This window comes from Galleria mellonella, unplaced genomic scaffold (assembly GCF_026898425.1).
Source record: "Galleria mellonella isolate WM207_F2 unplaced genomic scaffold, CSIRO_AGI_GalMel_v1 utg117, whole genome shotgun sequence".
Lineage (NCBI taxonomy): Eukaryota > Metazoa > Arthropoda > Insecta > Lepidoptera > Pyralidae > Galleria > Galleria mellonella.
In genome coordinates this window covers 9,511,552-9,524,643 of record NW_026441980.1, presented here as the reverse complement: position 1 = coordinate 9,524,643, position 13,092 = coordinate 9,511,552, and the positions used below count along the sequence as shown (strand labels likewise).

At 27.7% G+C, this 13,092-nt stretch overlaps 1 protein-coding gene across 12 annotated transcripts in view; it reads right to left on the bottom strand.

Annotated features, from left to right (window-relative positions):
* The window catches only part of LOC113511845 (protein still life, isoform SIF type 1), a 132,715-nt gene that overhangs the window by 65,532 nt on the left and 54,091 nt on the right, over positions 1 to 13,092 (bottom strand). For all 12 annotated transcript variants that reach the window (XR_004224173.2, XM_031913437.2, XM_031913438.2 and 9 more), the window contains one exon: positions 10,991 to 11,123. Coding sequence is in view for 11 of the 12 variants with exons in the window: in XM_031913437.2 (XP_031769297.1) it covers positions 10,991 to 11,123 (133 nt within the window). In the remaining variant the exon portion in view is untranslated. The remainder of the gene's footprint in view (positions 1 to 10,990; positions 11,124 to 13,092) is intronic.

Below are 13,092 nucleotides of genomic sequence, written 5' to 3'. Positions count from 1 at the left end.
TATATAACGAGGGATAAACCGGAAAATATGCGGGATGGGTCGGCTGTCACTACGAAAGAAGTGAGATCAATAGAAAGTCGACCCTGACACAATTTACAGTGTCCGCGCTATAGCAATCGCGTTTCGCGGCCGTGTTCAAGAATAAACATTAGGCCTTTAGGCTCCCATTAAAGTGAAATAGAAGAGGATTGTGCGAAACAAATAGGATGATGTTTGTATTACGCACTGGAAAACCCATATAGTGACCATATCTATACGTATATATTATTTGAGTTTCTTTTATTAACTTAAGGATAATAAAATAAATTATTTGTATATACCACAAAACTATTTTGTTATTAACACAATTATTAAGATCGATTTACTCCGTCTTGACTAGGGTAGGGTGCAATATGAATATATGTTTTATAATATGGTAATGATATAGAAACAGATCTATTTATCTTATTGACTTGACTTAAATACAGTTTAAAAAACGGTTGCAAATTTTAAAGGTTTGGGAAAATGCACTAACAGTTAAAAAGCGGATAAACAAGTCATCTGCTTTTTTATTTAGAGATTAGGTAATAATTGCGATTTCGGTCACGAAAATTTTTTGTTGTTGTCACGTTCTTCATTGCCTTCTTGATTGGGAATTAACTCTTCGCTTATTTTATTTTGTGAATTCAGCAGAATGAATTCAGCAAATTAACCATTCAATCGGAGCAATTAAATAAACGTATATATAAATAGAACGATATATTATATATTTAATCATGAGTGTTTACATCTCTGATATACAAAAAATATAACTTTTATACAGGTATTGGTTGATATTGATATATTTAATTTTTCAACCGTTTCCAAAAAGGTTCTCAATTCGGTTGTATTTTTTTACGTTTATTATCCCATAACTCCGTCACTTCAAAACTGATTTGAATTTTATTTTATATACTTACAGATTGGTCTCGTAGAAATTTTATCAAAATCAGTATAGTAATCTAAAAACTAAACAATTTTTCTGGTATACAATCTTTCATTATCTTGGACTTAGTCATCATTTAATACGACAAAAAAAAATAGAAGAATAAAGTTGTTAACAGTTTAAGAAGTAATAATTATTAACATAATAAAGTCGAGCATTACATTATAAAATAGAAACCCCACTAATACTCTTATTATAAATATGGAGATTTAGTTCTTTATTTAAATAAGTAATATCTTAGTTTAATACAGGGTATTTTATATGAAAGTATTAATTCAAACAGACAAGGCCACAGGATGCAAGTAATAGATAAAAATTGAAGTATCAGTTTTAATACATTGTATTATAAGATGGTGTAATAGGAATAAATTAGAATAAGAATTTTTTTCTGTGAGAATTGTGAATGAGAACAGATGTAAGAGTAGAAAAAACTAAAAAGTGGCGAACTATATGAAAAATAATAGAGCGAATAACAGATTGAATACTGAAACGCCTGCAAATATAAATGAATAGAAAGAAAACATATAATGCCAATTACAAACAGAAATGTAAAAAGGACGGAAAGTATTAGTTATAATTATTTTTTCAATTAGCTACAAGATTTAGATAATAATAGGTATGCAGAAAATTAAGTGTTTATAAATAATTACTACTATAGCTACTTATCACTACATACATACTAATATACTTGAATCCAAATAAATAGTAATTTATCTATCATTTACTTTGAGAAGTCAAGTAAGTACAAAATTCTTTAGGTGCACGACCATTATCACAGTCCAACCCAAGTTATTTATTACACCCGAGATACTTTACGGATAATTAACTGCCTCATTTTGTTCAGGTTGTATTTTTAGGGAGATTTTATCATAAATAAGGAATTATTGTTATTATACGTCAATTTAGTTTTGCGGCTTAAATGAAATATATTATGTAGGTGCAATAATTCATCACAAGAGGATCAGTTAATTGGTGATCGTACTTAACATAGGCCAAATGTTTACATTTGTAGTACATTTAAAAATTAATATGCGTGCATTTAAAAAAAACCGTATATTACTAGCACGCATAAATGTATTTTTATAGGTATAATCAGCAAAGCCCAAGAAATCGAGAACAAAAGAGAAATAAAAATTATAGAGTAGAGATAAATCACATACCTAGTCTGGCTATTTGATATCGAACGTTTTTATTTAATGTTAGGTTACATATATTACAATTATTATAATTCACTATATAGTCCCGCCATTCAATGGGCCAGCCCTTCCTTCCCATGAGTGTCGTAAGAGGCGACTAAGGAACTTAATGGTTAAGAGATTTGCATTAGCGTCCCTCTTTAAATATCATCAAAGCAAATCAACCTTCCAATAAGGGGAGGCCTATGTTTAGAAATGGTCAGTTAATAGAAGAAGAATAAAAAGTTAATGGACGGTTGATATGATGTTGATATGATGATGATAAGATAATATTACAATAACTAAAATTACAAAATATTTTCTTATTTAAATATTATTCAATAAAATTAATTAATAAGACTTTTGTTTAAGTTTGAGGAAAATTAACTGGTTCGAGAGTATATTAATTACTTATATTATAGGTAGATAATTATGATATTTTTGCTATACAATTATATCAATTGCTAGGTAGTCAAGCAACAATATCTTATTTTAAGATTCCTGACAACGAACTTCTGAGGACACAATACAGAAATAATTTAGAAAAGCTCCTAAGTTGATTCAACCGAGTTTTAAAACTGGATCTCTTTTATGCAAAGCGATGCTTACTATTGTACCAGGTTTTATTAAGATTCTTGTTATTATAAAGATTCTTGTTAATAAGGCATCAGACAATCAACTTGTTTATATTTAAAGTAGAGTAAAATATTAATTAAAAGTAATTATTTGCTATTTATTATAGTATATCTTCTCCAATAATTTTGACATGATTGTTAAAAATAAAAATAAATTGATGTTGTCATTATCAGTAAGAAAGGTAATGTAATGATCATATTTTCTTTATTGACAGTATACATGTTACATTATTATTTTTAAATATTTAACAATAACCTTAATTTTATACTGTAAAACCTATGTATTCGTATATATATTTCAAGATGGGTTTGCATCTAATCTTAACTCTCTCGATGCTAAAATGTACATAATAAGAAATTGAAATTTAATTTACCTAGAAGTACTTACAGCATTTACGTAAATATATTTCCCAATGAAGCCTCTACTAGCAGTAGCTGAAAATTATATTATATATATATATATATATATATATATATATATATATATATATATATATGTATGTATGTATGTATATATTATTTTTAAAAAACATTTTATGTTTGTAATTTATTTATGTAACTAACTACTGTATGTATGTAATATAATATACAGCTTCATCTATGGAAATTAAGAAATTTATTACGACTACGCGTGTAGGCTCGGTATACTTTTCATTATTGACATAACTTGAATACTTGAGAGACTTCTAAATTTTATATGTCGTCAATTTATAAAAAATAAATGGAGAATTACATAAAATTTGCTTCGAAATAAATTTAAATTTGTAGGTCTAAATTTAACAAAAATAAGTAACAATTGAAAGATCTACCTTATTTCTTTTAATAGGACAAAACCTTGACCAAGAAACAGCATTACCATAACTACAGAATTTCTTTAGGGTTTTTAAAATGCTTATTGTAAATAAGCAAATATTAGTATTTTTTAACCGATTCAATAAAGAAAATGGTTTGCAATTGAACTGTTTGTATGGTGCGTGCAACGCGATATTTTTCATAATAATACTCCATGCTCTATTATAGAAAATATCGCTTTATTTTGATAATTCTTTTTATACTACCTTTTTATAATACCTTATATACCTAAAAGCTATCACGGCTCTAAGATATATATGTCGAAGTAAGACAATAATACCGTTTCTATAGACCCCTTGATTGCCCTTGATTTCTGTCATTTTTTGGGTTAATTAATAAATTTATTTACAATTTGCTGCTACTTTATTTTGGGAAACTTTTAGAATGTATATTATGTAATGATTATCCTTTGATATTAAATGACTGAATAATTCTTATTTTAATGATTGTACTTTCTTCCTCTTTCACATGCATGCACTTGATTTTTTTATTAACCTAAATAATAATTATGACTATTGGAACACAATACTAAAAATACTATAAAGACGTAAATTAATATAACTAGTAGGCTTAATATTCATTAGTGTTATATACTTACATGTCTAGGTATACTGTATTTTCAATAGAGTTATGCGTTTGAAAAAGATAAAACAGAAGTAGTATGTTATAGATAAATAACATATAAGTTACAGACAGAATACGTAGAGGCACAGGATAAACGAATAACTTCACTAACTAACCCATTAAAAGTATACTATAGGATAACTTCCCAATATGGCAATATTGGAGAAAATATATTAAATGTTTCAGTTCTATAAAGAACTTTTTGGGTATGTTTTCATCTTACCTACTTTTGTGGTACCAAAATCGTAGCTAGCAAATTCTGTGGTTTCCTTTTCAACATTTTCTAACATTTATTGTATTTTTTCAATGATATCAGGTTATGGCCAAGTTAATCAATAAGTTTACATAGTTACGATATACGGTAGTTTATACATAGATAATTTTGAAATAAATCTTTCTATTCTCTTTTTAATAAGAAAATACTCGAGTTTATTATGTAACCAAATATAAATAAAAAGCACGAATACTCTGCTGTTCCTTATGGAATAATTTATAAACTCCTAAGGCATACTCTATCTTCTTCCACTATTACACTAATATAAGAATTCAAAAAAGAAAATTTAGAGAAAAAGTTTATAATCATATTTAAATTTCTCATAGGAATTTTCATATAAAAAAATAACTGTGGCAATGACTGTATATTTATTACTGTAAATATGAATGTTTTGCTATGAAAGATATTGAATCTTTTCTGTTGTTAAGAACAAAAGCCTGTTGCGCTAATTACTCTTTATTTTACTGAGAACAGTAAACTAGCAGCCTACCTTATATTACTATTGCTACTTTAAGAAAAGTTGTTACATGTTCCATATATGGATGTATACAGTCTGCATAGTACTAAAAGCAAGAATAAAACTTTAATTAAATATGAGTAGTTGAATAGAAGTATAAAATGTGTCTTATATTCAATATTATTTATTTACTTATAAGCAGTCTAGTCTTGTCTTCCATTAAATAATTTGATGATATTCAAATAGAACACGTGAAACTATAAAAAAAATTAATATATCTCCAACAGATAAGAAATGATATTTCACGAGAAAGATAGAGCTAGATGGATATCAGAACTAAAAACTTTATTTCGAACCAATGAAGAAAAAAAAATGGTAATATCTAATCACTAAAACTTCTAGAATATTTCTACAAAGTATTCTAAAATAATTTTATACTGTTATGGGAGTAATTAAATACGAGTATAACTAAATAGATGAAAATAAGTTAACAATACCTTCATAAACACAGCATTCTTTGATTTGATGGCCCCCATGCAGTTACCATACAAACATATTAATAACGTAATTTGCTTTGCAAATTTTAATAAACAAATAAATTTATATATTTACAGTAACTATCTATATCCAACAATAGTATATCTCTGTGCGTTGAAAGTCTCATACAATTCAACTAGTAATAAATTATTAATAATCATTTGATAATTATATTATTAGATCATATTTTGCTTATCAATAACATTGAACACTATGAATTGCAATAAATTAGTATAGTAAATATTGGCAGCTTTGGAAGTTACACACAGATAACATTTATTTAACAAGACAAATTATCACAGGTGGATCAAGCGATATACAAGCAGGAACTCTAATAGAATTAGATTTCGCTAATAACTTTACTCTCTTGATTTAAATAAGGAAGCGGTTAATAATTATGTTTGACAACAATCGCAATCGGAATAGGCCTCAGAATTGACTTCACTTTGACACAGGAGATATGTTTATAAGACGCGTAATTTCACAACAGTTTATTACAAGGTACAGTCTTTTCTACAACAACCATGTAGATTAAGTTTTAATGATGGACTAGAACGTAGCAAGGACGATGTGAATCTTCTTTGTCCGTGCACTTGACAGTAAAAGCTTTGTATTTACACAAACAAAACGTCTCAATTTTCGGTTGAGCGTTCTCTTTCGCGACATTCGACACGTCAATTATTCGAGGCATCTATACGTTCGAAACCCACGATTGGCCTCGATTCATTGTATTATAAGTGGGAGATGTTAACCTCAAAATAATATTTTTGATGCTACGTTCAGGATACGATTGGAGGAGGTTGGGGTGCAGCGACGCGCGGCCCAATGCGCAAACTCCTCCGATCGGGTCCGATCATGGCCGAACTATCCCAGACCTTGCTCCGGACTGACAATAGGTAGCTATGGTATTATGCTTGCTCTATATACTATATTTGTTTCACACCTGTGCAAGCTATATTGCGTCGTATATAGTTTTAAATAGAAGCTTAGACAATAGAAGATAGACTTACCTGTCATTAGACTCTTTAGAGGATGCTGTCGTTAGTGACCTAATAGCCGCTTTTACAGTTTATCCTAACACAGCACGTTGATATTTACCATCAAGATAGAAGAGTAAATATATACAATTGTATAGAGTTACTGAAACCAATATTATGGAAGTTTTTTGCCATAATACACAACCCCAGATCATTAATGAATTTGCCATTAAAATCCCGTAAAAAACAAAAGTAAGAAAATTGAATAGATTTTGCTGTCTCGTCGATTTGGTTGGCTTTACTCAGTTTTTTTCTTGGAAAATTATCTAAAGAAAATTTATCTTAAACGTACAAATATTCGTAAAAAATATACACTTTCAATAATTAATAATCATGCAATAATTAAGCCACTCAAATAAAAAACTCATTAAATGCATAAAATATAAAACATATCTTTTTTTTAAATTACAAAACGTGTCTTACACAAGTATTTTCCATTACTGGTCGCTTGAACGTCTAATTAGAAACATTTTAAAAAAGCTTCCATATCTCGTTCTTTTTTTAAAATTGAAGAATATTATATAATAACATTTCTTACTTGGCTTTTTCTATTATTTTCAAAATTTAATCTGAATTTTATTTTGTTCAAAATGGGCAAAAACAAAAGTTGTGACGCGTGAACTAGGCAAATAATTGTTAATTTTCATTAATATAGAGACGGTTTATCTATATAATGTAAAGTTAATAATTCTAACGCACTGAATATCATTACGTAAGTACTTACCTTTATCGACTTTTGTCCATACGCGAGGCTTATAAAATTTCCAGAATGTAAAATATTGAAATTAAAACCTATTGCATAATAATTCACAATAAATACCTGATCTAAACTAAAGAATCTTTATTTTAGATTATAGCTATTATGTATTGTGAGCCTATACTGTCATTAATATCGTTGACCTTTATTCGGTATTGATACTACTTAAAAATAATAGTATTTTTTCTGTGCTAGTAGATATCGCATCTTCAAAATTAATCGAATTTATAATTACAATAAACCGCACGAACCGTTCTGGATAAAAAAGCGGGAAATAAAATAAACTTTTTTTTTTTATTAAATGTCATGTCGTTGACTTGAATTTCGAATTCCGTCCAATTCATAATAGTGTGGAATTTGCAACTAGTCAGTTCTAAATAAAATATCGAAGACGTCATATTTCTATATAAACGTATATCTATTAATCAAATCGATGCCTACAAGGAATAACTACTTTTGACTTATTAACGTAAACTTATCGTGTGCTTGGGTACCTTTGTCCCATCCATGTTCCTGTCGTGAGCAGTTGTGTTTGCATGACTGTGTTTCAGTATAGTGTAAGAGTGGGATCTGGCAAAGCATGAAGGGTATTATAGGTAGTATATAATTCATAGACTTAGTATGTATAATCGGTTATGTTCAGGATACTGTTCATGTCTATAAGCGACCGTTACCACTTCCCATCAAATGGGCCGTCAGCTAGTTTGCCATTCTAATTTCATAAAAAAAATACTTATTTTACAAATAAAAATCAGTTTCTTTTACATGTATTATTTTGTTACAATGTTATTTCTAGCAGATATCGAAATTAATGAAATAATATAAATTCATGCGTCAGTTCTTTGATAGAAAGCTAATTATGAAACAGAGATCGACACGAGATATAAATAATTAGCAAAACAATTTACTTCTTGTTGTAGATACAAAAGTATGTATATCTATTGCAGTTTACCAGAATCTCAATTAGATTTGTGACCAAATCTATTCCTTTGTTTTTATAAAGCACTTACTATCTCAAGTACTTCAATTAGTATTTTACATTCTTATATATTTAGTAAGCAATCTTGTAATTTTTATTTTATTGAAATAACAGTGTATTAAATGAACAATTATAATAAAATATGACAGTGTGCGACTTTCACTCACACTGTAAATTTTACGCCGTCTTTCTAGGTATCGTAAAACTTAGGGAACCGTAAAACTTACGGAAGCGGAAAAACCGAAATAATAAGCTTATTAAGAGGTAACTTCGTTATATAATAATTAGTTATATACCTAAATACTTTATGGATAAACCCGAATTAGGTGGGTTCTGTGCATATACTTATATGCGTACATTATATACTCGAAAATCATTACTCTTCCTCAGCAATCAGGTAAAGGGTTCGATGCGTCAGGTAAAGAATATTACGAGTACTTAATTTAGAATACACGTGTTCGCAGCTACTAAAAGGTCACATATATTTCATATATTCTTTATTACGGTTGTAAATTACAAAGATAAAGCAGTTATAAATATTATGAGCAAGGGTAGGCTTATCTAAAAAAGAGATCTCTTTAGCCAACAAAATACAGTGATAAATAATGTAATAGATTTTTGATAGTTATATAAACAAAATATGGTTAAAAATTTATAATTTCTCTGTATATTTAATTTATCTTCATCTATTATTGAGTTTCACAATCTTTATAAAACTGTTAATGTAGATATAAATCGGTGTTTTTAATAATATAATAGGTAGTATGGAGTTACAATTATTTTATTTTGACGAGCCTGTTTTTTATTCCTTTGGTTATGGTTTGAATAAATATAATTTTTTTTCAATACTGTTCAATGTTATTCAAGTAAAATTTTGTCAGATTTTGTATTAAAGAAATAAAGAAAAACACTTTCACTTTATACAACTGTTTATTCCTCTGTCTTAACACTATATGACACAATTTTGAAGAATTCAACGTGAAATATTAGACGGTTTGTATATGAATATTATTATGTATAGTAATGTCTTGAACATTACTATAAAAGTAGTAATCAAGAAGCGACTTCATTGCTGACAAAATTAATATGGGATCAGCATAAGTATTCAATTATTTAAATCGCAAAAACTATTAAAAATAGAATAGAGGAATTATTAAAACTAATTTAGAATTTGTGATTGTACTGCATAATATGAGCATATACACAGAAATTACAGACGAATTTAGAACATCCTGTTTTTAGAAATCGCGAAGAATGAGTAGTGAGCACCGATTGAAATTACTTTTATAAGTAACACGATTCACAAAGGTAATATAGTTCACGAGACATAGTCTACTAAGTTGAGTTTATTTGGATTCACAACTGTTCGGATAAAACTTCAAGAACAACTTTGTCTGCTTGCTAAGACTTCTGCCTATCATAATTAAATTTAGCTAACATCTTTGATTTTATCGTTTTTAGTCATCATATATATGACTTAACGAATTATATAAAAACCATATTTGATGAATAATACCTGTAACGATTTGCATGCTATTAAATATAGCGAAACATACTGAACATTAAAAAAAAAAACTGTAACATCATTTTATGTAACTATGTTATGTAACTATATATATATATATATATATATATATATATATATATATATATATATATATACGTATATATATAGAGAGAGAGAGAGAACGAAAGGGTGGCCTATTCTATGCCGGGACCACACAACCAAATAAAGTTGATAATAAACAACAACAATTTTTAAAAAAAATCTCTAGGGCAGTTCGCTGCAACTCAGAATACGAGTACTGATATTTGTTAGACTTTCTACGAATAATATATTCGGCAATACGCTGAATACCGTATTTCTGCACGTGTCTTAGCCGAATAACCGTATATTAGGCAAAAATATTCAGCCGGCGCGTGGCGGGAAAACTTGAACCTATCGACATGATTGTTTTCCCCTCGTTTATTTAAATGTATTAACCTACCTCCTACGCTGCGCCGCTTTACGTGCTCTGTTGCATATATAATTTTTTCTTTTTTTTTGTTACCATAATCTTCCAATTATGATTTAAGTGCATAAATATTTATTTTGTAGTTTTTGTTAAATAACGTAATATAGAATTTGAATATGTACCTATAACTAAAAAAAACGTATTCTTATAAAATAAATCAATATTTTCACTTTACTAATTATATGTAGACTAAACATATTACTTAAATATTTATATACGACCGAATAGGATATAAACTTTTTATATTCGGCCAAAAAGTATAAAAGTAGCCTAATAGGCCGTATATCATATAATAACCAAGTATTCGTTACATGACTAATATATATTGTTTCTTGCTGTTTTGAAAAATACAAATGAATAATACTCTGCATTAGGCATGGGTAATATTCATCCTTGCTCCTATATCTATTATATACCCAACATATATTTATTGGGTACCTTTGGACAATGATGGCGGAAAAAAAGAACATCGTATTCATTTCGATCGGGTTCTTCATTTCAATATTATATATTGGATAAACAACATTTAATCTATCCGTTATTGGGCCAATATTGTAATTACAATATATAGATTTTGTTATTATTACCCACTCCTAATATATACTACTTCTATTATTTGATTTGTATTTGAATCCAAATCCATGCAAAAAAAATTAAACATAAGGACCTAAAAACAGTACTAACCTCGCTTGATGTTAAGTAGCAAATTCTGGAGTCCGTACTATCTATGGAAGCTTGCTGAACGATACCATAACGAGTTGATTCTCGATCACTTGTGTACTCTGACCGAACACTATCTTGGCGGTCAAATACACCCCTGGAACAAATATAATAAATATACAGTATAGTTAAAAAAAAAACACATTTGAAACTTTAAAAGCGTATATGATATTATTTTAAGTATTATTAGGATTCCATAGTTAATAATTATGTTATCGTAATGTATTAAATTTGATCAGACTCATGATGGTTCTATTTTTGCCTTTTAGTTGCGAAATACTAAATTTTTCATAAAAGTAAAGAATAGAATTAATAAAAAAATCTTGAAAACTACAATAATAGATGGTATTATTCTAAAGAATTCATATTTATTTATTAACTTATTATTACAGCAGTTATATACCAATTTATGAAATATAACAATAGTGATGTATAAAAGGCGGTCTTGGCGTTAATCTCTTTTGGACAATCTCTGCGTGGAGGAAAAACGATAGTATCTTGAATATGGCGCACGAAATGGAGTAGAAATAAATATACATTCTTTTGCAGAAAACTGGCAATGATTTTGATAACTAAGCCAAAGTAAATAGATACCTACTGTAGGTATATTATTATTTTTTTTACAATAATAATACAGTAAGTTTATACGCGTATATTCTTCGTGTAATGAATTACTAATAATTGTCATTTTTTTAATTAATCCAAAATAAAAGTGAGTGCGTAAGTAGAAGCGTTAGATTCTTAAATACAAGTGGTCAATATAATGATTATTAAGGGCTTCAGCTATACTCTTAGGATTGGTTATAACTTTTTCATCTACTATTAATTGTGATATGCTTGACTCTGGGTAATTAATTTTTGACTTGTCTATTATACTCCAAGCTGTCTTATTTTTATTATATGATTTTTGTATGTAGTGATTATTTTGCGCTTTTTTCGTCAACTTAATAATTTTACGTAGTCTTTTTGAATAAATTTTAAATAATTGTCTATTTGTCTCATTTAGTAATTTCCTATACTGCCAAAGCATATGTCTTTTTCGTTTGCAACAGTTTATTATTCCTTTTGATATCCAACTGGGACGTTTTACTATTGACATTTTGATAATTTTATTTAGAAATCACAGGTCATAGAATTATAAACATATCAAAAATTCACTAAAAGCCTCATTTGGTCTTTTATTGTTATATAAGTCATTGAAATTTAAATTTATAAGCCATTTGTTTTTTATTTTTTTAATATTTTTATAACAAAATTTAGCTAAAAGTGCTTCTAACTTATTGAAAAAAAAATTTAATTTATTTGTATTATTATTGGGTACTCTATATATACACAGCACAATCATATCATGTTCAGGCAGTTCGATAGCTAAACATTCTATAACATTTGCAATACTAAAGTCATTGGTGTCTATTGTAGTATATCTATGATGATTTTTAACTAAAATACATGTACCCCCGTTACGATATTCTCTGAAGAAATATGCAGCTAACCTATAGTTGGGAATATTAAGTTGATCATAATCACCTTTTTTCATATTATGTTCACAGATACATAATACATTAATTGACTTTTTGGTTCGAGATAATTTATCTAGATTTACGTTTAATAACTCCAATTTGGATATTAAACCATTAATATTTTGGTGCAAAGTTAATAAGCTAATATACAAGAAAAAATCATGGTTTCCATTATTTAGTTCATCATTATTATCTTGGTTATTCAAAATTTCATTTATCTCTACATTATCTATATTATCATTAATTATTTTAGAAACATTACTCTTAAATATAGTTACATTTGTCTGTATACTCTTTTCTGCAAATGATAAAACCTTTTTTTGTGAATGTTTAATCGCATTAATATTTTGTTTTGAATAACGGTCTAATTTAATTTTATAGTCTAAAGCTAAAATTTCTTTTAAAATACATCTTGATAATTTAAGAGTAAAGAAGTGTTTTTTAGGAATTGTTCTACTGTAATCCATATCAATATAAATGGTATTTCCAAATCTATTAGAGATATGTCTTAGTAAGTAATTTAGAGTTTGTTCGCAAAGGTTTTTG